The sequence below is a fragment of the Pongo abelii genome, chromosome 4, assembly GCF_028885655.2.
Source record: "Pongo abelii isolate AG06213 chromosome 4, NHGRI_mPonAbe1-v2.0_pri, whole genome shotgun sequence".
Classification (NCBI taxonomy): Eukaryota; Metazoa; Chordata; class Mammalia; order Primates; family Hominidae; genus Pongo; species Pongo abelii.
Genome location: NC_071989.2, coordinates 89,057,681 through 89,084,860, shown reverse-complemented (window position 1 = coordinate 89,084,860; position 27,180 = coordinate 89,057,681). Strand labels below are relative to the sequence as shown.

The 27,180-nt window shown below is 34.2% G+C and overlaps 1 protein-coding gene across 25 annotated transcripts in view; it reads left to right on the top strand.

The window, feature by feature from the left end:
- The window catches only part of SSBP2 (single stranded DNA binding protein 2), a 334,708-nt gene that overhangs the window by 267,182 nt on the left and 40,346 nt on the right, over positions 1 to 27,180 (top strand). For 14 of the 25 annotated variants that reach the window (XM_054555690.2, XM_054555693.2, XM_003776621.5 and 11 more), the window contains 3 exons: positions 14,022 to 14,088; positions 14,808 to 14,878; positions 21,506 to 21,597. In XM_054555690.2, coding sequence (XP_054411665.1) covers positions 14,022 to 14,088; positions 14,808 to 14,878; positions 21,506 to 21,597 — 230 coding nt within the window. The remainder of the gene's footprint in view (positions 1 to 14,021; positions 14,089 to 14,807; positions 14,879 to 21,505; positions 21,598 to 27,180) is intronic. The other 11 variants (XM_063724171.1, XM_063724172.1, XM_002815708.6 and 8 more) reach the window with 1 other exon arrangement.

The following is a 27,180-nucleotide window of genomic DNA, read 5'->3' as shown; positions in this document are numbered from 1 at the left end:
TATTTTCCAAAGAAGATATTAAAATGGCCAACAGGTATAGTGTATGAAAAGGTGCTCAATATCACTAATCATAAGGAAATGCAAATCCAAATCACAATGAGATATCACCGCACAGCTGTAAGGATGGCTATTATCAAAAAGACAAGAGGTAACAAGTGTTACCAAGTATGTAAAGAAAAGGGAACTTTTGTACACTGTTGCTGGGAAAGTAAACTGGTACAGCCATTATGGAAAACAGTATGGAGATTCCTCAAAAAATTAAAAATTGAACTACCACACAATACAGCAATCCCATTTCACGGTATATATTCAAAGGAAATGAAATCAGTATCTTGAAGGAATATCTGCATTCCCATGTTCATTACAGCATTACTCAAAATAGCCAAAATATGGAATAAACCTAACTGTTTATCGGTGAATGAATGGATATAAAAAATGTGGGGGGTGTGTGTGTATATATATAATATATATATAATATATAATATAATGTGTATATATATATTATTTGGCCATAAACAAGGAGGAAATACTGCCATTTGCAACAACATGGATGAACCTAGAAGACATTAGCAGTGAAATAAGTCAGACACAGAAAGAAAAATATTGCATGATCTCACTTATATGTAAAATCTTAAAAGGTCAAACTCATAGAAGCTGAATAGAGCAGTGGTTGCCAGAGGCTAGAAAGTCAGGGAAATAGGAAGGTGTTGATCAAAGGGCATAAATTTTCGGTTTTAAGATGAACAAGTTCTGGGAATCTAGAATAAAGCATGAGTGGTGATGGATGTGTTATAATTTGATTGTGATAATCATTATATAATGTATAGGTATGTCAAATCATCACATTGTACAACTTAAATATATAGAATCTTTGTTAATGAAATATTTTTTAAAAAATAAAGTTTAATAATATTTAAAAAAAGAATGGCAATAAAATTTTCCACGAACATACTTTTGTTTACTTTCATATAATATGGTTTCAATATCATGACTCTAGCATTCATACAAATTTTATCCAATTATAATGGCAGGTTAGGCAAATAATTAGCTGCTTCTAGAAGAGATAGATCTGTTAATAAATATTTAACAATAAAATCTTCCAACATTTTAATCTACAAGAGCTCTAAAATTTCATGTTTTGTTCTCAAATAGCTTTTTATTAATATCGTAAGTATTTATTTGCTGAAGAGAATAAAATACAATTTTTACTCACAAAGAGTTTGTAGTTTAGTTTTAGGATAAGACACTGTGTATGTATATAACCCAAGAAGAAATTAAATGCTTAACACTATGGAATACTTGTGTCAAGATAATCATCTTGTCACTTTCTCTAATTCTGTTGTTTGTATACCTAGCTTTATCCCATGTTTAAAGTAAACCCTGTTATTACAATAAGTTCTCTTTTTCATTCATACTCTCTTTCCATTTCCACTTTCTTCGCTAGCAAAAATGGAAAAAGAAAGTTAAAATTACTAATTTACTTGATGGCAGCAGAATTCTGCTTCTCCTCTCCTAACTCTTACTGAAATTATGCTATCTTTGAGATGTCTCAATCTGCTGGTGCTCTCTGCTTCTAGTGCACAGCAGAAAGTGCCAGCACCCAGATTCACCCCCAGGGGAGAACTTTCAGTAGGAAGCAGTGCTGGATCATCTCATGATAACAGTGCTTGGCAGTCTTCCTCACATTAGCAGCTGGAGCATTTTTGTCCTATAGACCGAATCTGCATTCAGTACGTCAGGCCAGGGGAAGATGGCATAAAATAGGAAAGAGAAGTGCACAGATGCCAAGTGTTACAACATACGGGAATTTTATTTTCTCTGTGGGTAAACCTGTATATATTGACAGTCAGATCTACTTATATAGGTGCCTGAGTCTTTTAAATTTCTTTTTAAAGAAATGTGCATCTCTTATTGGAGGCAGGCTTCGTGGTTTTTTAGACATTCTGTCTATAACTTTGTATATTATATAAGTCTAGGAAGTTCCTAAAAATCTGAACTAGGGAAATGTAAAATTCTAGTATAAGTGTGTTATTAGAATTTTTGACCTCATATATTGTATATCAATGTTGAAAATGTGATAAAATTGTTGGAATTGTATTCAAGTGACATTATTGAAATCCCTGCCATGTATAAGATACTATCCTAGGTTCCATATCCTAGGTTCCGTAGAGACTAACAAAATGAACACTTTCAAAACGAGGTTGGTGGTGGGAATGTAAAATTGTAAATCTAGTTTGTTGAAAAATTTTATGAACAGGTATTTAATGTCTTTGAATTTTCAGAAGAGACAGTTAAAAAGTTAAAGATAATAAAAAGTTTTTATATAGGCTCTGTTTCCTCAAGAATCATAAATAGTCTTTACCTAAATGTATTTTAAAACAATTGTACTCTTCTCTCAGGGATTCTTTTTGTCCATTCCCACCACCACTCCAGTGCACACACATACATACACATTTAGTTAACCTTCATTAATTCAAACAGCTGTCATCCAAACTTATAATAATTTACATTTATACTATTTTTTAAAAAACAGTTGTGTTAATAATATAAATAATATTGTTTTAGGAAATGTTTAACCTAGTTAGGAGCATGAACTTTTCAAGCATAAACACGTTTTCTCAATTTTGTTATGTAGTCATTAAAGTAGAATGGGCAAAACTATTTTTGGTGATTAATTGGAATTATGTAAATAAAAACACAAATGTGGCCAGGCGTGGTAGCTCACATCTGTAATCCCAGCACTTCAGGAGGCTGAAGCAGGAGAATCGCCTGAGCCCAGGAGTTTGAGATCAGCCTGGGCAACATAGGAAGACCTGGTCTCTAAAAAATAAACAAATAATAAAATTTTAAAATCCACAAATGTGTTTATTTTTAAATTTAGTTTTCATGTTAATTGGTCATAAACTGATGACGTTATGTTTTATTAAGAGTTTGTATCTAAGGAAATAGAAATAGTAACCTCTTTAGTAGTGTTGACTAATCATTTTGAATATGTAAAAGACATCTCTTTAATAAACAGATTTTACTCAATTTGTAATTACTAATGATTAGACTACAGATTTAAATTTGAGTTCCCCTGAAACCATTTTTATGGTTCTGGATTAAATCCATAAGGGTATATGTTCTTTGTATGTGTACAGTACTGGGTATTGGAATATGATATAATGTCACTATGTTGTAAAAATATAGGAAGGGGTAATAATGTCTAAAATGATGAAAGGAAAATAAAATTACAAAACTGTGCAGTATAGCAGAGGATAAATATATATGACGAAATATGAAACATAGAAGTTAAATCTACAAAATATATTTGACTATACAATTTTACATTGGAATTGGTTCAGCTCTCAGAAGGGGTCTTTGGTATTGAAGCATCTATAACCTGGAACCGGGCAAGTCTTTATCCTTCTCATGGATGAAATATCCGATCAGAAAAAGTCACAGTATTCATTCAACACTATCTTGAGGAAATCAAGACAGCCAGAAATACAGATAATGTTAATGATATGAGTGACACCCAAAATAATTTACCTATAGATCTATTGATCCTATAGAATTTAGAAACTTTATCCTCTGTTTCTTAAGATTCCTGAAACACTGTCAACAGATATATGGAATGAAAAACATTGTTAATTCTGTTGCCCATTTTGTACTCTGAAGTTGAATTTGGTATTCTACAAACACACTACATCTGACCGTTCTACAGAAATCTTCAGATATTTGTGCAATAATAGATGAGTGGTTAAATAAATTATGGTATATTGAAATGATGAAATAGTATGTACATATTAAAAATTATGTTATAGAATTAAATTTATTGAGATGATAAAATATTGTATCTGTTTAACATGTTAGTGATTAATGATTAAAAGTATAAAGTAGCCTCTTTCGCTGGTTTAGAATACCCCTTTCTATTATTGGGAGCTCATTATTTTTTATTTTTATGATAATTACACTAGCATATTTAAATTATTATTTCAAATCCAACAAGGCAAGATTAAAATATATTATTTTCTTATGACTTTGAATTTTGAGTTTATCCTGAGATATATATCTTTTTCTAATTATGTTCTACCTTTGTAGGGAAAGAAAATTAACAAACAAATTTATTCTTATCCTTCTCAAACCAAGAAAATTTTGCATAGTGAATCGTATTCAGTCTTACCCAATTTAAGTTATAGTTTTATGGAGGTTTTATGATACAATTAAGTTATAGTTTTATGGAGGTTTTATGATACAATGTTCACTTCTTTTGCCAAAACATACCTCATTATCTTATAGTCATTTTGTCATAGATATACCCTTTTTGGATAAGTCAATACATAGAATACATGGCCATATATTTGGATAGAAATTTCACAGGGCTATCCAAAATCACTCTCAGAAATATTGAATCATTCAACAGATACTTGTTGAGGTTTACTGTGTCCCAGGTACCATTCTAGATGTGGGGGAAGTACCATTCTAGATGTGGGGGATACATTGGTGAACAAACTAATGAAAATCTCTCTTGTGGAGCTGACATTCTAATGCAGCACTGCCCAATAGAACTTTCTGGGATGATGGAAATATTTTATACCTGCATTTATCATATGCAGTAGTTTTAGTACTTGAGCACTTGAGATAGGACTAGTGTGAGTGAAGAACTAAATTTTTAATTAAATTAATTTTAATAAAATTTAAATTGCTGCATGTGGTAAAGAGCTTTTCATTTGAACAGCACAGTTGCAGTTGTTGAAATATAGAAAAAAGAAAAGTATAAATGTGTGTGTGTATATATATATGTCAAATGGTGAGTTGTGCTATAGAGACAAACATCTTCCTACACTAAATTTAATATCTTTTGTGTTGATATTGTCGTTTTAGAGGAACAAAATGACAGTGGTGTTGAAAGGACCTAAATGCGTTCGGCATCTTAGGTCCAAAAGCCAGCAATGTATAACTTTGAGCAAGTCGCTTAGACTTTCTGGGTTTTCGTTTTCTTACCTGTAAAATAGGAGTGGATGTGGGTATTTCTAAAGGCTCTTCTAGTTCTGATATTTAATTATATCATTATGGGCCCATAAAAAATTTGGTACATCAAAATTGTTACTGAATTAAATCTTAAAGCTTTGAGAAATTCACCATTTTTTCAACATCAATGAGCATTTAGTCTCCATGAGTAAACTATATAATGGTAGTCAAGGAAATATACAGGCATACCTCATTTTACTATGCTTCACAGATATGTTTTTTACAAAATAAAGTTTTATGGCAACCCTGCATTGAGCAAGTCAGTAAGTGCCATTTAGCCAATAGCATGTGCTCACTTTGTGTCTCTGTGTCACGTTTTGGTAATTCTCATAATATTAAAAAATTTTTCATTATATCTCTTACAGTGATCACTGATTTTGATGTGACTATTGTAATTGTTTTGGGTTGCCACAAACCGTGCCCATACAAGACAGTGAACTTAATTCATAATTCTGTATGTTCTGACTGCTCCACCGACCAGCTACTCCCTGATCACTATTCCTCTCCTTGACTTCCCTATTCCCTGAGACACAACAGTATTGAAATCGGACCAACTGATAACCCTAAAATGGCCTCTAAGTGTTCAAGTGAAAAGAAGAGTCGCACATCGCTCACTTTAAATCAGAAGCTAAAAATGATTACATTTAGTGAGGAAGGCATGTCAAAAGCCAAGATAAGCCAAAAGCTAGGCCTCTTATGCCAAACAGCAATGTTAGGAATGCAAAGGAAAAGTTCTTGAAATAATTGAAAGTGCTACTCCAGTGAACACAGAAATGATAAGAGAGCAAAACAGCCTTATTGCTGATGGAAGAAAGTTTTTATGGTCTGGACAGAAGATCAGACCAGCCACAATATTCCCTTAAGCCAAAGCCTAATCCAGAGTAAGGCCTTTAGTCTCTTCAGTTCTGTGAAGACTGAGAGAGCTGAGGAAGTTGCAGAAGAAAAGCCTGAGGGTGGCGGGCAGAGATTTGTTCATGAAGTTTAGGAAAGAAGCTGTCTCCAGAACATATACACGCAAGGTGAAGCTGCAAGTGCTGATGATTCTACTGCAGAAAGTAACCCAGAAAATCTAGCTAAGATAATTGATGAAGATGACTACACTAAACTGGTGGAAGAAGATGCCACCTAGAACTTTCATAGCCATAGTCAGTCGGTGCCTTCCTTTAGAGCTTTAAAGGACAGGCTGATTCTCTTATTAGGGGGTAATACAACTGGTGACCTTAAGTTGAAGCCAGTGCTCACGTACCATTCTGAAAAATCCTTGGTCCCTTAAAAGTTACTAAATCTGGCCAGGTACGTGGCTCACACCCATAATCCCAGCACTCTGGGAGGCTGAGGCACATGGATAACTTGAGATCAAGAGTTAGAGACCAGCCTGGCCAACATGGTGAAACCCCATCTCTATCAAAAAATACAGAAAATTAGCTGGGCTTGGTGGCACACATCTGTAGTCCCAGCTACTCAGGAGGCTGAGGTGAGAGAATTGCTTGAACTCAGGATGCAGAGGTTGCAGTCAGCCAAGATTGCACCGCTGCACCCCAGTCTGGGCAACAGAGGGAGACCCTGTCTCAAAAAAAATTTTATACTAAATCTACTCTGTGTGTCTTTTATAAATGGAACAACAAAGCCTGCATGACAGTGCATCTTTTTTACAGTATGATTTACTGACTATTTTAAGCCCAGTGTGGAGACCTACTACTCAGAGAAAAAGATTCCTTTATTTTTTACTACTCCTTGATAACACATCTTATACCCAAGAGCTCTGATGCAGTTGTCCAAGATTAATGTTGTTTTCGTTAGTCTTGGACAACTGCATCAGAGTTCTTGGGTATAAGGTAACACAACATCCATTCTGTATCTCATGAATCAAGGAGTAATTTTACTTTCAGTTTTTTTTTTTTTTTTTTTTTTTTTTAGATGTAGTTTCACTCTTGTCACCCAGGCTGGAGAGCAGTGGCGCAATCTCGGCTCACTGCAACCTCCACCTCCCAGGTTCAAGCGATTCTCCTGCTCAGCCTCCTGAGTAGCTGGGATTACAAGTGCCCGCCATCACACCCAGCTAATTTTTGTATTTTTAGTAGAGATGGGGTTTCACCATGTTGGCCAGGCTGGTCTCGAACTCCTGACCTCAGGTGATCCACCCACCTTGGCCTCCCAAAGTGTTGCGATTACAGGTGTGAGCCACCGCACCCATCCAGTTCTTATTATTTAAGAAATATATTCCATAAAGCTATAGCTGCCATCTGTAGTGATTTCTCTGATGAATCTGGGGAAAGTACATTGAAAACCTTCTGGAAATAATTCACCATTCTAAATGCCATGAAGTCCATTTGTGATTCATGGAAAGAGGTCAAAATACCAACATTAACAGGAGTTTAGAAGAAGCTGATTCAAACCCTTGTGGATGACTCTGAGAGGTTCAAGACCTGAATGAAGGAAGTCACTACAGATGTCATGAAAATAGAGGGAGAACTAGAATTACAAGTGGAGCCTGAAGATGTGACTGAATTGCCACACTCTCGTAATAAAACTTTGACAGATAAGGAGTTACTTCTCATGGATGAGCAAAAAAAATGGTTTCTTGATGTGGAATCTACTCTTTCCTGGTAAGGATGCTATGAACACTGCTGAAATGACAACAAAGGATTTAGAATTTTACATAAACTTAGTTTATAAAACAGCTTCAAGGTTTGAGAACATTGCCTCCAATTTTGAAAGAAGTTCTACTGTGGTATCAAATAGCATCACATGCTACAGAGAAATCAGTTGTGAAAGGAAGAGTCCATCGATGCAATAAACATTGTTATCTATATTAAGAAACTGCCACAGCTGGCTGGGCACAGTGGCTCGCACCTGTAATCCCAACACTTTGGGAGGCCGAGGCGGGTGGATTGCTTGAGCCCAGGAGTTTGAGACCAGCCTGGGCAACATGATAAAACCCTGTCTCTATAAGAAATTGCCATAGCCATCCCAGCCTTCAGCAAACACCACCCTGATCAGTCAGCAGCCATCAAGACTTATACAAGCCAAAAAATTACAGCTAACTGAAGCCTCAGATGATTATTAGCATTTTTTACCAACAAAATATTTTTAAATTCAGGTATATGCATTGTGTTTTTAGACATAATGCTATTGCACACTTAATAGACTACAGTATGGTGTAAACAAAACATATTCACCGGGAAACCAAAAAATTCATATGACTCAATGTGATATTCACTTTTATTGCATGGTCTTGAGCTAAACCAGCAATATCTCTGAGGTGTGCCTGTACATCAGTTCATAAGTGCATAGAGGGTCTTGCCATTGAAGTTATGATGCATTCTTTGTGAACTAAATAATTCTTTTATGAAGCAGGCAGTTCCCCCATTTAATTATTTGTTTTAATAAATTTTTATACTATTTCATTTATTTTAAATCCCTGGGATTTAAGGCACATCTTTCAGAACTTTTGGAATATGTTAATCCAATCTTGAGCCCTGACACTGCTACTTGTGAATAGTATAACTATGGAAGACAGAAAATGGTGAAATTAGTGAAAATTAGTGAATGCCTAGGGCTGGTGAAGGATGCTGGTCATGGGGAATGGGAAATGACTGTAGGTGGGCAATGTTCTAACATTAGAAAATGGGCAAATTTTGTGGTATTTAAATCATGCATCAATAAAACCTTTTTAAAAATAGCATAACCATGGACAAATTAACAAATTAGTTACATATTAAACCTCGGTTTTTTATCATTAAAAAGGATGAATAATAATAACTTTATAAGATTGTTTAAACATTGAAAGAAATACTAAAGGACTTAGCACAATTCCTGGCGCAAATTCTTTGGCTCACAAGTGTGTATTACCATGGATATTTTGTTTGTTTTTATTAAGTACCCTCCTCATTAGTGTTATTTTTTTCTGCCAGTGTGTAGATCTTTTATAAAACAAAGAATGTGGCCGGGCACAGTGGCTCACACCTATAATCCCAGCAGTCTGGGGGGGCTGAGGTGGGTGGATCACTTGAGGTCAGGAGTTCAAGACCAGCCTGGTCCAAAATGGTGAAACCCTATCTCTACTAAAAATACACAAATTAGCCAGGCAAGGTAGTGGACGCCTGTGATCCCAGCTACTAAGGAGGCTGAGGCAGGAGAATCACTTGAACCTGGGAGGTGTAGGTTGCAGTGAGTGAAGATCACACCACTGCACTCCAGCCTGGGTGACAGAGGGAGACACTGTCTCAAAAAAAAACAAAAAAAAGAACAAAGAATGCATGCCAAAATTTGTGACTAGTTAAATGAATCCGAATGGAATACCTTTAACATGTTATAAATATAGAAATAATGTCGCAGATGTATACATTTATCTGATATTAAAGGTTTAAAGAATGCAGTGATTACATCACTGTTGATGCGCAAAGCTACTATCTGGTCATCCCAAGGCTGATAAAAATGTTTTAAAAGTTAGAGACTTGACTTATTCTAAAAGACAAACAGTGATGAGTAAAGAGTTAAATTTAGATAAAAACACTCATTTTGAAAACCAATTTGATATTGGTTAAGACTTCTGTAGGATTATGCTATATTTTTAAGTGATGAACAGAAACAAGAAAGGCTTGTCAGTTGTTCTGATATTCCAAGATATACTAGAAACAGTAAAGTTTTGAAGAAAATGGTTGCCACCAGTGATAAAACATTATTGTCTATAATGAGACAGAAGTTAAGTGTCAAAGTTCAGAGTGTATAACTCTAACCATTTGGAGACTTAAAAAAAGCAAGAATCTGGCCAGGCATGGTGGTTTACACCTATAATCCCAGCACTTTGGGAGGCCAAGGCAGGAGGATCACTTGAGGCTAGGAGTTCAAGACCTGCCTGAGCAACATAGTGAGACCCCATCTGTATAAAAAAATAAAAATAGGCCGGGTGCGGTGGCTCACACCTGTAAATCCCAACACTTTGGGAGGCTGAGATGGGCTGATCATGAGGTCAGGAGTTCAAGACCAGCCTGGCCAACATGGTGAAACCCCGACTACTAAAAATACAAAAATTAGCTGGGCACGGTGGTGGGCGCCCATAATCCCAGCTACTTGGGAGGCTGAGGCAGGAGAATCTCTTGAATCTGGCAGGTGGAAGTTGCAGTGAGCCGAGATTGCACCACTGCACTCCAGCCTGGGTGACAGAGTAAGACTCTGTCTCAGAAAAAAATAAATTAAAATAAAAAATTAGGCAAGTGTGGGGGCATGCATCTGTAGCCCCAGCTGCTCGGGAGGCTGCAGCAGAGGATAGCTTGAGACCAGGAATTTGTGGCTGCAGTGATCTATGATCACACCACTGCACTGCAGCCTGGGCAGCTGAGGGAGACCTTTTCTCTAAAAAATAAAAAAAAGTTAATTTTTTTAGAAAGTAAGAACTTTAAGTTCACAATTGAATATAATATCAATTAGTCATACATTTTTAGTCCTCCTCCTACATCATTTATTTATAACTTTTGACAGTGTTGCCTACTTTTTCCTTCTTGAAACTCTCCTTGGGCATTCTGAAATGTTGGTCTTAGTCTCCTTCCTGATTTCATGCCTATTCAGTTTCAGTTTCTTTTTTTACTTCTTGGTATTTTTAAAGAATTAAATCTTTTATCTTCATACTTCTCATTCTTTGAACTCTGTTTCATTCTTATGACTTTATCACTAATGATTCCTAAAATTGTCAGTCTAAACCCTATTCCTTTTATTCCCTCAATACACATTTATTATTCTGTGACAGTAGGCACAGATAGGATCCCTACTTTTGCAGAGTTTACAGTCTGGAGATACAGATAAGAAAACAAGTCATGGTAGTATTTAAGTTCTCTGAAAGTGAGGTATATGATCCTATAAAAACACATGAAAAGCCCTTACCTTCTCTGCATTGCCAGGACATGGCGGGTGTGGGGGGTGGGGAGGGGGTAGCCATGCAGAGATGGCAAGATGAAGTGGCCAGTGTGGTTGGGAGACTGGTTATGTTGAACAAATAAATACACTGATTGAATAAATAAGTAATTGTATTGAGGAATAATAAATAACTAACATAGGCCAGGTTTCCCACTGTTGAAGAAGAAAATATTTACAAACCTAGAAAGGAAGAAGGCTAAAAATAATCCTGAAGTATCAGATTGGAATTGGAGTTGTTGAATTGATGTTGGAGAGTATGCATTTATGGTAGGTGTATATGCTATACACACACAAACAGACATAGAATTAGTCACAGATGCATGCATGTGCATATATGCATGTACATATACACCTGCATAGATTTTCAAGCTTGGTGTTCACTGAGAGAGCCTAAAAATGATGCACCCAAGTAACAAGAACACCCTGAGAAGCAAGATCTTTATGCCTAAATGCTGTTCTCCACTAAAAGGAATTAGGGCCCTTTGGGGAAAGAGCTGATTCCAAGGCTAGGTCAGAAGAAGTATGAGGTGAGCCTGGAACATCTTACGCCATAAATTAAGGAAATGCTCAAAAATGGATGTGGGTATGTTATAACACACACACACAACACACACACACACACACACACACACACACCTGAAGGCTTCTTACTAGCCAAATCTGAGAAAATTTGACTATTGAAATAAATGATGATAGTAATAGATTACAACCCATTGAACAACATAGAAATCTGTGACTGAGTAAATAAGTGAATAAATAAGAAAAGCTTTTCCTTATAGTGAAATACCAACTAATAAATATAAAAAGAATGATGGACATGGAATGTCTCTATTTGACAGTTATCATAGTGGTTAGTTGTTAGTGGAGGCTACAGCTGATGGGTTGATAAAGGATTGATGAGGAATGGAATATTGACAATCTCAGAATAGCTCTTATACTAAAAGTAATCAATTACTGTGTGGAAACCTGCAGACACCAGCACATTCAGATGATAAAGGTAACCATCACCAGTAGTGGGATAGATCAACATAATTTGCCCTCTAATGTGATACACTGAGAAAGGCATAGCGTCATTTCTCTGGTATTCCTGCTAAGAAAATATAACTTGAGTCTAGATCATAAAGAAACATCAGACACCATGCTGTAGAATTTAAGACCTGTTCTCTTTAAAATTGTTGAGGACATGATAGGTAGGGATAGAATAGACATAGCTAGGAACAATAGGAATTATTCCTGCTTAGAAGAACATGAAGAGACAGAACAACTAAATGTAACATGTCTTCCATGATGTTCTGGTACCAGAAAGGAAAAAGAAACATTATTGAGACAAATGGCAAAATTAATTGAGATCTTGGACTTGGATGGTAGTGTTGCTGTCAATGTTGATTTCCTGACTTGAAAGGCTGTATGGTGGTTATGGAGGAAATATTCTTGTTGGGGGAATTATACTTTGCAGTATTTAGGGGTAATGAGGTATCATGTCTTAGCTTGCTATTAAGTAGTTCTGAAAAAGATTTATGATAATAGATATATATTTATAGAGAGAAAGAAAAGGAGACAGGCTGATAAGGCGAATTCAGTAAAAAATGTTAACAGTTGGCAATCTGAGTCAAGGTATTTGTAAATTCTTTGTGCAGTTTCTGGAAGTTTGAAATTATACATGTGAAATTATACATGCATGCACACACACAAATATGTATACACACATATATATACACACACAATCTGGGATAATTCCTTTGTATGTATGTGTATACACACACAATTATTCAATCAGCATATTTATTTGTTCAATATAACTTGTATATGTGTATATACACACACACAAATGGAAGGAGGGCTTATCCTAGATTGAGGCTACAGGGAATAATTTTGTTAGGAAGTGATCCCTAAACTGAGATCTAAACAATGTCAGCAATAACTACTTAAGGGTCTGTAAGCTTCCTGAGAGGAGAGATTTTTTTTCAGTTTAGTTTTTATTTTGTCTTGTTTTTAGTGGTTGGCATTTAAACATTGTTGATTGAATGCATGAATAGGAAAAAAAAACTGAAAGAAGTTTGGTATGGCTGGAAGTTAGAACATGAGCATGGCAGTGGCAAGAAATTAGGCTGGAGAGGTAACCTGGGAACAGATAATGTAGTAGGATCTCAAGAAATATGTATTTGGTGTGCTTATAAGCAAAAATTTTGAAAAACTACAAAAATGACTTGGGAAATGGAAGCTATCTACTTCATGCCAAGTGATAACAATTTAGGAAACAGTTCTGATCTGACCATGTAAATTATTTAATGTTAAATTTCTTTTGAAATAGTTGAATATGTTAACTAATTAGATATAACTTTCATGCTTTAAGTTAAATTAGTGAATTTTTATGGAAATTCTCACCAGTTGTCAGGATTTTACATATATGTGTATGCTTATATACTTAAGATCAGTAGGTTTAAATCATTTATACCTTAATCCAGCTTTAAGTACTGCTGAGACAACTGTTAGAAACTTATGGTTCAGTATATATCCCAGGAAACAAACCCTGTTATGTTCATATCTACCATGGTCAGTTCTACTTTCCTTTTTCCGTACACCCAAATTGCTTAATTTATTTTTATTTTAAGTGTTATTTCACTAAAGAATTTCTTAGGGAAACTGTGACTACAAAACAATTTTCAGTGGTCCCTTTGCATTTTCATCCTGCTGCTATGTAATCTCAAATGAGTAAGATATTCTGTAGAAATAGGGAATTTACATGTAAAAAGCAAAATTAGTTATTTCAGTATTCTTAGTAAATTAATTTTTGGAAAAGGCATAATACTTCTCAGGAAGAAATAGGACAGTTTTTGCGTAGATCTTTGCTCCCTTAAAATACTTATTTTATTTGTCACAAAATTGGGCAAAGTAGAATCTTTTTAGAACTAAGAACTTATTTAAGGTATACAAACCTGCAAAACTTATAAATGAATGTGAAATATAAGAAATCTTGAGAAATACTCAAATGCATTCTTGTAATTATCATACAAGCATTTAAAAGGAAATTGTTAAAAAACTTATTTTATAAATATTTACAATATTGCTCTTTATTTTTCTTAATAAATTGCTAGGCACTTGGAGGTGTCCCAGGAAGTCAGCCATTACTCCCCAGTGGAATGGATCCAACTCGACAACAAGGTGACTACTCTAAAGTAAAAGAGAAATTGATGTGCAGAACCATAGAGGAAATCTTTTCTCTCTTAAGGAAAATTGTATAAGTAAATCTCCTATAGTTATAGCAGTTGCATTTTTCTAGGTAACATGGCCAAACGATTTATATTTCCAGCTCACTTAATTATGCATGATAGTGAGGGTAGTGATAACATAAGAAACAGAATACATGAAGGTCCAAAAATCCGTATTTTAATTAAAAATTCTAAAACCTTTTATATAACATCTAACAAGTAGGAAGCTAAGTGATAATATCACTTATTATTTCTTTTGCCTTTTTCAGATACAGGCCTTAGCCCATCTGAAAGATGAGCAGAAGGAAAGAAGGTGCTAAGCAGCAAAGGGCCTGATTAGTTTAACAATCTCAATAACCAAATCCCTCCAGAGATACTTAGGAACCACAGATATGTAATGCTCTATTGTACTGTTCCATGGAAAGAGGAGCAAATGGTGTTAGAGAATTAATTCACCACAGAATAGGGAGAAAATTTCAGTCAAGACATTAATAGAGAGTGTGGGTAGGTAGTGGTAAGAGGTGGAAAAGTGGTCTGGAAGCCAAGGTAAGATGGTGTCAGTACTCAGACTCTTGGTAAATGACACAGTAACACCCAGGAGGGAGGAAGCTGCTAGCCTCTGGTTTAGTACTCATGCTCATTACTTTGCTAATGTCTTCATACTTTTTTTAGGACATCCAAATATGGGTGGGCCAATGCAGAGAATGACTCCTCCAAGAGGAATGGTGCCCTTAGGACCACAGGTAAATAATCAGTGCATATTTACAATAGCAAAGATATGGAACCAACCCAAATGCCCATCAATGATAGACTGGATAAAGAAAATGTGGTACATATATACCATGGAATACTATGCAGCCATAAAAAGGAATGCGATTATGTCCTTTGCAGGGACATGGATGAAGCTGGAAGCCATCATCCTCAGCAAACTAACACAGAAACAGAAAAGCAAACACCACATGTTCTTCCAACAAGAACTCATGAACACGGGGAGGGGAACAACACACACCAGGGCCAGTCGGGAGGGTGGAGGGCAAGGAAGGGAGTGCATTGGGACACATCGCTGATGCGTGCAGAGCTTAAAACCTAGATGACAGGTTAATAGGTGCAGCAAACTACCATGGCGTACCTATACCTATGTAACAAATCTACACATTCTGCACTTGTATCCCGAAACTTAAAGTAAAATAAATAAATAAATAATGAAACTGAACACTGAAAAAAATCAGTGCAGAAACCTAGATGCTGAGCTTTTTGCCTCCTTCATATATGTAAACAAACTATGTTATTTGCTGGCTATGAGAATATGCATTACAGACTTCATATAACGTAGTTGTTAGACTCATGAGGATATAACATTTGTGACATGCCAAATCGATATAACAACAAACCATACTTTAACAGTGTGCTGTCATTTAAGCCTTTATTTGAGAAAATACACTGTATGGAAATACATTATAATTACTATTCAAAAGGTAACTTAACCTTTTCTTAGTTATGCTGAGGAGATGGTTAAGTTAAATAAAACCCAGTTGGCTGGGCGCAGTGGCTCACGCCTATAATCCCAGCACTTTTGGAGGCCAAGGCAGGTGGATCACTTGAGGTCAGGAGTTTGAGACCAGCCCGGCCAACCTGGTGAAACCCCGTCTCTACTAAAAATACAAAAAGTAAGCCAGGCGAGGTGGCAGATGCCTGTAATCCCAGCTACTCGAGAGGATGAGGCAGAAGAATCGCTTAAACCTGGGAGGCGGAGGTTGCAGTGAGACAAGATCGCACCATTGCACTCCAGCCTGCGGAACAATAGCAAAAACTCCGTCTCAAAAAAATAATAAATAAATAAATAAATAAATAAATAAAACCCAGTTGATTGAAAATATTAAAGAGTAAGTATAAAATATATTTCCATAAATCTTAAAGACTGTCATTGACAATTTATTCTTTGCAATCATATTTCATTATAGAATGGGAAAACAGTAGAAAACCATTTAGAAATAAATATTAAAATGGGTCTTATTTAAGAAGCATAATACTATCAGGATACATCAGATGTTAGCTGACCTTCTCTATAAAATTTTCCAGAAGTATACACTGAGGTTGAACCTCTCCTAGCTGTTGGTGACATTTTAAGAGTGCTGTTCCAGGATATCATGCATTTTAGCTAAAACATCCTTTTGTCTCTCTTGGGAAAACTGCTTGGGGTAGAAATTAATTTTACAATGTCATTTTTCAAAGAAACTAATTTAAAATCCAGAATTTTAAATTTATACCTTGTGGGTCAGAGATTAACATGTCATAAAGCTGGTTAAAAGAATAAACTTATTCATTTTTCCTTTCCAAGAAACAGCATTATGAGCAGTACTTTAGGAGCTTGTTTTGTTTATCTACTTTTTAAAAGTTAAATTGATGTTTTGTTGTGCTCCCAACAGAGTAAAAAAAATTGAGAACTCAACACCCAGATAATATGACTTAGACCTACATACAATAATATATGTTGTATTGTATGTTTGTATTGTATATATGCATTGTTTCTAACCAACATATAACTATGTATATTGACTATATTGAAACAAGGGGTTCATTTAGCCAGACTTTTTGGAGATGCCATATTATAGGAAAAAAAAAAAACCCATATAAATACAGTTCCAAGGAAAGAGGAACAAATGGTGTCACATAAATATATGTGGCAGCCTCAAAGCCAAAAGAAACCAGTTTCTTTTATTTAGGCTCAGTTATTTTCAATGGATTTTCTTAAGAGCTAATAAAACTCTCATTTAGATATTTGAATTATTCTTACCTGTTTCTATTCATATTAGGAATGATGATACATGTTAACCAATCATCATTAAGCTATTAATAATAAGACTGTATAAGTTCCATAGGTATTTTATTGGCTAAGTATATTTTTAGTCTTTAATAAACTAAGCCAACCAATCTGGCTGTTAAAGGATTTTTTTTCCAAAAGATTTTTTTAATAAATACATTTTAAATATACACAAAAACTTTGTGCCTGTAATTTAGTTATTATTCTTTATTCACTTATTTTTCAGCTAGCTGCTCTTTAAATGTTTATCATCTCTATTATTAGTATTAGATATTAATACTTCAAAAACTAGAGTCTGATTTAAGAATCAGTTTTACAGTATTTACAGCACAGTAAATTACAACAGAAAATAAGACAGTTTCTATTTCTGGTAAGCTCTTATTGATGCGTTTTAATAGCTAAGTTTATTATATGTGTCAATTCTTTAGATTTTTAAAACCAGAGAGAATGGTTTATTTCATTTGGATTGGCAGTGTTCTTACTATTTCTATATAATATGATGGAAATTAAGTGTTCTGGTATGAATTTACCTCAGAAATAAGAAATGCCTACAGTAACTTTTTAAAATCACAATATAAAAAGTATAAGGATTAAAGGGAATTATTTATGCATACATATTGTATGTTTAAATGAAAGCAGGATTCATATTTATATGATAGTACAATAAAAAAAGTCAGGTAAAATAATTTGGAATCAGGGGAATCTTATGACCTGGTATATAAAACATATAAACATATACATTATAAACTGTGAAATTTGTAATAATGGTTAGCTGTGTTTCTTGAGAGATAATGGAAAAACAACTCTCATAACAGACATTTAATCATACAGATGCTGTCCAAGAGCAGAAGATATCTGCCTTATTTTTAGCCATATTGTAGAAAAAGTCTGAAATATTGTCTCTAGATTTATGCACAAACAAAATACACATTTCTTTTTTAACATAGATGTTACTTCCGTAACTTTTTGAGCTTAAGATCAGTGTGGTACAGGGGGACAGTAGTTATCTATTAGAACAACTGAATTCCTAAAACAAAGAAATATGTAAATCTAATTATTCTTAGATTATGTTGATTTGAGCAAAGTGTACCCATAGAATATAGTTAACATGTGATTAATACTTAATGCATGTATGAAGAAATAAAGGTTTGCCCCAAATCTAGGCATATTTTTCCCTACCCTTTAATCTATTTTAAATCTAAATACAGTGGTGGTACATTATTTTTAAAGTGAAAGTATATTAGAACCTTTTCAATAAAAAAACAAAACTACCTATTTAATCAAGAAGAATATCTTTTCTAATATCATATATGAAACCAGTTTTCTACTTGGTTTTGTAATAAGATGTACTTAGCTAACCTGTGTTTTTAAGGGCAGTAAGTGCCATGTGATTAACCAAAACTCCCCAACTAGTTTTAGTTTCTCTGGAAATCTGAAGGATAAAGAAGTTGTATACGAATAGGAACATATGATTTCCAAATAAGATACTTGGAGTGGAAAAATGGTGAGGTGGCAATATATGTATGATAGGCTCTCAAGTAAGGAAAAAGTAAACTGATTCTATATTTTCAGATCTATGATGGGCAGTAGAATTTAGCTCAGAACAGGGAAGAACTTTCTAGAAATTAAATTGCCCAACCATGGAAAGACTTTATAAACTTTCCAAGCAGAGTCTGAACAGCCATTTTGTCAGAAACGTTGCAGTGGGAAAGAGATTAGACCAGATGGAATTGTATAGTTGCCATCAGCTTTAAAATTCAGTGATTCTAAATTAGGTCTTCCCATTCTGCCTTTGTTGATAGCACTTGGAAAGCAAGTTGTTATTCTTTCTTTTTGCTTTAGATTATTCACTAAATGAAAATATTTTGCAAATCTATCAAGCATATATTGAAAAATTTCATACTCATTTCCTAGGACAATTCAGTTGAACTAGCTCATCATTCATGGAAGGCCTACTGTGTGCCAGGCACCATACATGAACACTGGGTATACAAAGATGAGTAACATAGATATGCTGCCTTTAAGGTACTTATTATTTAGCAGGAAGTATAGATACACAAAGAAAAACTGTTATATAATGGGGAAAGTTTAGATAATAATTTACATACTTTTTGTGGAGCCATTACATAAAGAGGCAAGTAATTCTGTTAGCGTTGGGGGCTTTGGAAGCTAGTGAAAAGAGGACTCATTTAAGTTGGTTTCTTATTAACAATGGTAAAAGAAAAAAAAAAAGAGTTAGCAGTTACAGTTTTTGAGCACCAAATATCATGCTTTTAATTCACTAAGTACTATGATAAGTGCTTTGTATTTCATTTTATTCACCAACAAGCCTAGAAGGGAGATAATATTATCACTTTACAAATAAGGAAATTAAGATTAGGAAATCATTGGGAGAATCATTTGCCCAAGATCACACACAGAGAGATGCAGAGGCAGTGGGGCAGTGGCAACAGAGACTCAAACCATTGTCTACCTATGTCCAAAGCTATAAGGAAAATTAATGTTTTCCTTGATAAAATAAAACAGAGATCTTCTAAGATCAAAAATGAGGGGAAATAAAACAGAGATCTTGTAAGACCAAAAAGGAGGGAAGACTTTTCTTGTGAAACATTTCTATTATATTTTACCATTCAGATTTTGTTTCCAATGACTAACCTTTATCTCAGAGACCCCTTGCTAGTACTGCTGCTGCCACCACGATGCCTGATCCAGAGGTTAGGGGAAATAGGAATCCTTTTAACCAATGTCTCAAGTGTGAACAGAAATCATTCTATTGTCCCACAGCTCACAAATTTGGATATTTAAATAAGATTTCCTTAAAGTAAAAGTAAATAAACAATGAGAATAGCATGTAACTAGGTAATGTCATTTATCAACTGTAGCTTACACTCCGGAGTCAGTAGACCTGCTCTCTTTGATTTATTTCCTTGTCATCTGAGCACCTACTACTTAAAGGCCAGGGAAGATGAGTTAACATGAGTATAAAAGTCTATTATGTATTTCTGAACTTAAATCCAGTAGGTTGGAGGGTATGGTTGAGGGTAGGGAATAAAGATGAAAATTATAGAAAATGAGGACAGGAAAGACAGGCTGGGGCTGAGCCTTGAATAACCTCATAGAGCCACGCTGAGAAGTTAAAACTTATTTGACAGGTAATGTGGTTCATCATAGCTTCTAAGTGACATGAGTAGAACTGAGTTTTAGAAGGATAGCTCTTGAGGCAGTTTGGAGAATAGATTGGGAGCAGGAGAGACTAAATCAGAGAAACAATCAAGACAGTGCAGTAGTCTCAGTAAGTGAAAAAGATTAGTAATAAGAGGAGAAAACTATTTCAAGAGCTATTTCATAGAATCAATGGACTTTGGTAACTGACTGTATATGGGAATTTGAAAGAAAAGGAAGAAACATCAGGGAGCTCCTGGAAATTCTTAACTTGGGCTATTGTGTGGAAGGTGATAGCACAGAAGTGAGTGAGGAAAGCAGTACAAAGAACTCAGTCATGAGAAGATAATATTGAGTTTACTTTTAGATATGTTGTGAGTAAGATGGTATCCAGATGGAAACAAATCCTATGAAGTTCAACGTATGAGTTATCTGGGAGCTTAGGAAAGACATCATGATCAGATATAAAGATTTGAGATTCCTAACATATAAGTAGTTGTTGAACAAATGGTGGCAGATAAGATTACTCATAAATGTGTTTTATTGAAAAGAGTGCTATAGCTAGAACTTGGAGAAAAGCAACATTTAAAGGGTTAGCAAAATAAAAAGAGCTAGCAAAGGAAATTGAAAAAGAGTACCCAGAAGAGTTGGAGGAACATTGGTATCAGAAAGCCAAGTGTGAAAGTTGTTGATAATGTCAAAATACATTAAGATAATAATGATAAAATTAGCCTTTTTGTCCCTATGGCAACTAAACTAATCTAATAACATGTACATGTTAAAACATTAAAATGTTTTTATCCTTTGAATGCACATGATAGATATTAACAGAAACTGATTGAGTCATATAATTCATGCATACGTATTTTGAATATACATTAGTTTTTATACATTTTTGTGTATTTGTATATTCATGCATTTCTGTGTTGGACATGTTATTTTGTGAACAGAAGTTTGCATTTAACTTTCTTGTGTTGGGTTCGCCTGTTTTGTTTTGTTTTCAGACTTTATGTCATTGTTCTGGGTCTGACAATTTCAAACATTGAATCACTCTTTTCTTTCAAAATTGAATTTTGGATTTATGATATGTTTCATTTGAAAATGTTTACTATTGTACATATCTTAGGATATTAATAAAATATATTGAAATATAATTGCAGCCGTACCTTAATCATTTAACATGCTCCAGTGATCATACATATTTACATGGTTTTAAAAAGACATAGACCAAAGTAATTGCTAAAATAGAAGCAAAAATACAAGAGTGGACCCCTCAGAGAATGAATTACACAGGCCTTATCCAATTGGAGTTATGTAGGGAAATCATTAACGTGCTCTCCTTTCTTTCCCCCCTCCTCTTTGGTTTTGTTTTTTTGTTTTGTGGTAGTCTGACCCTTGGTTATCATTACAGAACTATGGAGGTGCAATGAGACCCCCACTGAATGCTTTAGGTGGCCCTGGAATGCCTGGAATGAACATGTAAGCAATGTTATATCATATATTACATTATTACGTAGATGATATTTTATATATATAAATAATACCATATTATTCTATTTAGTAAAGTGTTCTATTTTCTGGCTTCTAAAGTGACATTAATTTGTAAAACAATTTGAGCACCTCAGTCTCTGTGTGGTATAAAAATGAACTAAACAAGAGCTGTAGCGTTTGCTTCATTTTCACAACATAATCTCTTATGTTTTCTTTGTTCCCTTGCAACCTTTAATTTTTTTCATTTTCAAGTGCTATAAATAACAGCTTTTAGTCTATTTCATTTTGATAAGTACAGAGTCTCCATATAGTATATAAAGTATGAAGAGATGCTAACACCAGGACTTTGACTTAACTCTGTAGAAGTAGATAATTGAATACAGTTAACCTCATTTTTAACAGATACGTAGTGATTCTATGAGTGGAGTTTTTAACTCATAAATACATACATATCTCTACTTTTGCTTTGTTGGGACTACTGTCAACACAGGAAGAATTCTCTCTGGTAGTATACTATAATCTCTATCAAAGAACTTTCCATAGCATAGGATGAATTTTGTTTTGAAAAATTCCAGACACATTTAGATAAGGAGTAAACTAAATTTTTTATTGGAATGGCCTTTCCAACCCAAAGAGAGTAGTTTGTTTCTATCAGCCAATATAATGTAGTTTGTTAGGAAATTTTTCTTTTTCATTATCCAGCTTGCCCTCCAAGTCTTATATACACAAGGTTCTTGTTAGTGACTTTCGTTAATTCACAAGAGGATCAGTTTCATGGTATGGCCTAAAGAAAATTTACCAAAAGTAATGAAACTGTTCCATATAGGTTTGTGGGTGTCTCCTCAAGTATGTTTCCATCAGTTCGTGTTTTGATTACTTATATATCAAATTAAACAACTCTGCCATCATTTAATGGCATTGAAGATACACTGTGAAATAAACTCTTTTGATCTATGTCGGATTTTTTTTAAGTTTCCGAAGCCATTTTCATGGAAAGCAAATTTGCCTGAAATAGAAAATAGGTTAATAGGTGGGTACCAGCTAGGCTTAAAACTAACAGAACAGGAAGGAAAGTAGGTCAGATTTTCCTATCACGTCTTTTTACTTTTAAAGTAAAAATGGATACACATGAAATCCAACTCTTCTTAAATTCCTCAAAGGCTTGGCCTTGTATTAATGGTTGCTTCAAAAAAGAGTGAATGGCATTTTCTGCTTATTATGTCAAAAGCTGAAGCTCTTACCAATAGGATGGAGATATATATAAAACATACCCACTTGAGAGTCTTACTTTAAAATGCAGATTTTAAGGGGTATGATGTTGAATACCATGTATAAATGTAAGGAATATATATTTTGAATACTATAATCACCCCAGAATGATCATTCAATAAGAATGTATCTAATATCATTTGTACATTACTCTGCATTATAATTGGTCATATGGCCAACTGTAAATCCACTTAGTTTTCCCTGTTCAGAGAAAAAAAATTGTTTTTATATGACCATTGAGAGATTAAAATAACTGCTTCCAATTGTCTAGTTTCTTTCTCAGATATACTTAAGCATATACATTTGCATGCATTTAATTTCCTAGACTATGGAGACTAAAAATATGGCTGAAATTTTTAATATGATTACTTTTTGTTGATATTTAGGTTTAGGTGTCTTATTTAAGTTTAATCCCTAGATACTTTTAAGTATTTTCAATTACATCTTATTTTACTATTAATATAATACCTTCTTTATAAAGAACCTTTAAGCCTTACAGATTCTGATCTCCATTTTTTTGTTACTGTTTTCTTTTATGTAAGATCCTATACTATTTTTAGTTTTCGATAAATCAGGATTCCTTCAAGGACAATGAAATGTAAATATTTACATTTTTACACTTGTAAATATTTTCTTCTAATAGGGAAACTTCTTAGGTATGAATGCTCTATAAGAGTGTAACTATTATATTGATATTGGCCCCAAAAAAGCAAAGGTTTGTTTAGAGACATAAAAAGTGAAACATATTATCTCCATTGCACTCAATAGGGTAAGCTTTATTGAAATTCACTTTATAATGTATTATCTCTAAAACAAAGTCTAACTGTAATGTATACACACAGTATTCCTAACGTATTTGTAGCTTCGTGTCATTAAAGAATTTTGCATATTCCTGAAAAACTGAAGAAAAAGGCATTAGAAGGGTGTTACCTTAAGCTCTGTCTTGAACTAACTAAACTATTTAAGTAACAAAAATATTTGTGTGTTAGGAGTTAGGAGGAACGTGCCAGAGACTCATATCTGGATAATTTTTCTTTAGCTTGTCGTTTTTTCTTATGTGCCATGAGAGTACGATGACAATAAAAAGTTCCCAGCCCTGGGCACTAAAGTAATTAAAGACTGTATTCCAACTGACAACTGTATTTCTTTATTGCAGAATAAATCATTTGGAAGTAAATTTGGTAACCTTATTGTTTAAAAAACTTTGTTCTCATGCTCTAAACTTAGGATAAATTATATTGTGTCACTGAAAAACTTACTTTCTATGTTTCTGTAACCAGTATTGTATCTTAGAAGCAAAAGCTAAATTTAAGTAATTTAAAGTAGCATTTATAAGTTATGGCCAAAATATAATTTTCTAATGCATTGTAGATTATTGTTTGAAGGACATTTGAATAATCATGTATTTCTAAATTAAATACATTTTTATAAGTTTCCAAAGAATTTAGGATTTAGTATTAAAGCACCCCTAACTCAACTTTATATACATTACTATTAAGCAATACTAAGAGGCCAAAAGGATTTCAGAGGATCTTCTTATTCTGTATTATCCTGCAGAATTATGAAGTTTGTGTAGTTATTATTTTGAAATAAAATGATAGTGAATTACAGAAGAAAGAGGATTTTTCAGGCCGAGCATCGTGGCTCATGCCTGTAATCCCAGCACTTTGGGAGGTCAAGGCAGGCGGATCACTTGAGGTCAGGAGTTTGAGACCAGCCTGGGCAACATAGGGAGACCCCATCTATACTAAAAATACCAAAATGAACTGGGCATGTTGACAGGTGTCTGTAATCCCAGCTTCTTGAGAGACTGAGGCACGAGAATGGCTTGAGCCCGGGAGGTGGAGGTTGTAGTGAGCTGGGATCCTGTCACTGCACTCCAGCCTAGGTGACAGAGCAAGACTGTGTCCCAAACCAAAAAAAAAAAAAAAAAAAAAAAGAAAAGAGGATTTTTCTCTTTGGTAATAGTGGTTGATTTGATTTTTGATTTCATCAAAATCAACCTCCTTACCAAAAAATGCAGACTTCTCCACCCAGGTTGGAGTGCTGTAGCATGATCTCGGCTCACTGCAACTTGTGCCTCTCTGGTTCAAGCAATTCTTCTGCCTCAGCCTCCTGAGTGGCTAGGACCACAGGCATGCGCCACCACACCCGGCTAATTTTTGTATTTTTTGTGTAGATGGGGTTTCGACATGTTGCTCAGAACGGCCTTGAACTCCTGAGCTCAAGTGGTCCACCCGCCTCGGCCTCCCAAAGCTTTGGGATTACAGGCATAAACTATCATGTCCAGCCTCTCTTCATTTTTAAATGAGGCTAACCTGATTCTACTGCAAACCATACTTCTATAGAAATTTTCACTCGAAATAATTCCTATGTTATAGTTTGTAAATTACTTTCTTAATAATACTGAGGGCCCTCAAAAGGAGTGGGAATTACTGAGCTTAACTAGTTGTTCTAATAGAACTACTCCCTACTATAACCCTCACTTTTTATAAAACACTTGTGAAACTTAAAGTATTTTCAAACACAATGATAATGTTAGGAGAAATTTAACTTATCCATATAAATTATTAATACTTAATAGTAAAATGAAATTTATTATGAAATACATAGTATGTTGGAACTAGATTGGTATTTATCAAATTGAAATATATAATGTTATGACATAAATGTAACATTTAATTTAATGCAATTAAATTAAATTACATATTATTTTAACATTTAGGTTAGCATGTTTAACATTAGACAAATTTGAAAATAAAAATAGTTTATTCTATTTATGCATCTTATTCATACAGTACTTGTTTGGTTATGATATTTCAAAATTATCTACATAAGATTATTATATATAAATTTTGCCAGGATCTGCATATGGTGTACTTTTATGTAGTTTTAAGATAAATGTTCCCGAGTTTTTTTTACTGTGTTTTATTTAACATCAAACAAATCATGTGGATGTACCTTACTACCCAAATGTTTTACTTGGTCAACACATATCTTATGTTTTACCTTAGATTCTGTCCATTAGGACACTGAATCCTATAGGTAAAATCATTTTTCTGAAGTGTTATAGTAATTAATTGTAAGATCATCATCACCATCATCATCTTGGAGAGGCAACAATTTCCAAAGACAATCAATACAAATGCCTCTCACCTTCTTTCTCCCTATGCACAAAATTTTATCAAGTCCCCACTGGTATCTTCTATACCTCAAGCTGAATTGGGAAAAAATGCCCTTGGGCATTCCTAATAGAGCCCAGGGACAGGACTCATTCCCTTCCCTGCTGCTCACACCTCTAGGGAATCTCAAAACAAAACTAAAAACAGCTCTAAATATTCCATGCAAACATGAGTAATATAATAACTAACTTGCTCAGCGTCTTTATCTAACATTTAGAACTAGCTTATCCAACCTGTGGCCCATGGCCCACATGTGGCCCAGAATGGCTTTGAATGTGACCCAACACAAATTTGTAAACTTTCTTAAAACATTATGAGATTTTATTTGTAATTCTTTTTTTTTTATTAGCTCATCAGCTATCATTAGTGTTAGTGTATTTTATGTGTAGCCCAAGACAATTCTTCCAGTGTGGCCCAAGGAAGCCAAAAGATTGGACACTCCTGATTTCGAATTTTAGGTTTAAGGTCTCTAGAATTGAAGGATTTTTTTTAATTAAAAATTTTCATTGTCTTAGTGATTCAAAGGAAGGGGAATTTTAAATGACCCTAATTAGAAGAGACCGACTGACAGTAGTCTGCTTTTCATAAGACAGTATTTATTCAGGTACACAATTTAGTACTAAAGTATGAGGACAAGAGACCTTTTTGATTTAACTAATTGGGCATTAATTTTACTTTAAAAGCTCAGTGTCCTTATAAGCTGTGGAATACAGAACATTCTCCTTTACTCTAAAATGAAGTAATATATTGGCATAGATTATGTCCCATTTTTTCTAAGATTTGCTCTGGCCACTATCTGGACTGAAATTATGAGAACAAGAAATGGGATTTCTCACTTAATAGTAACTAAATCATCAGTAGCATTGAAAGATAGATTAATAAATATAAAAGTAATGTGTGATACTCTGTGGTTTTTTTAAAAGGCAACTTTAGATACCTTTTATATATTTTTATTTGCTTATAGCTTAATAAGATCAATCATTTTACATATATCGATATTTTACAAATTTTATTTTGAATGAGATACAGGAAGCTCTTATATTGATATCACAAGGTTATGGTTTATATTTAGTCATAACACTTTTCACTACAGAAGTGTGTTTTATAATGATTTCAGTGT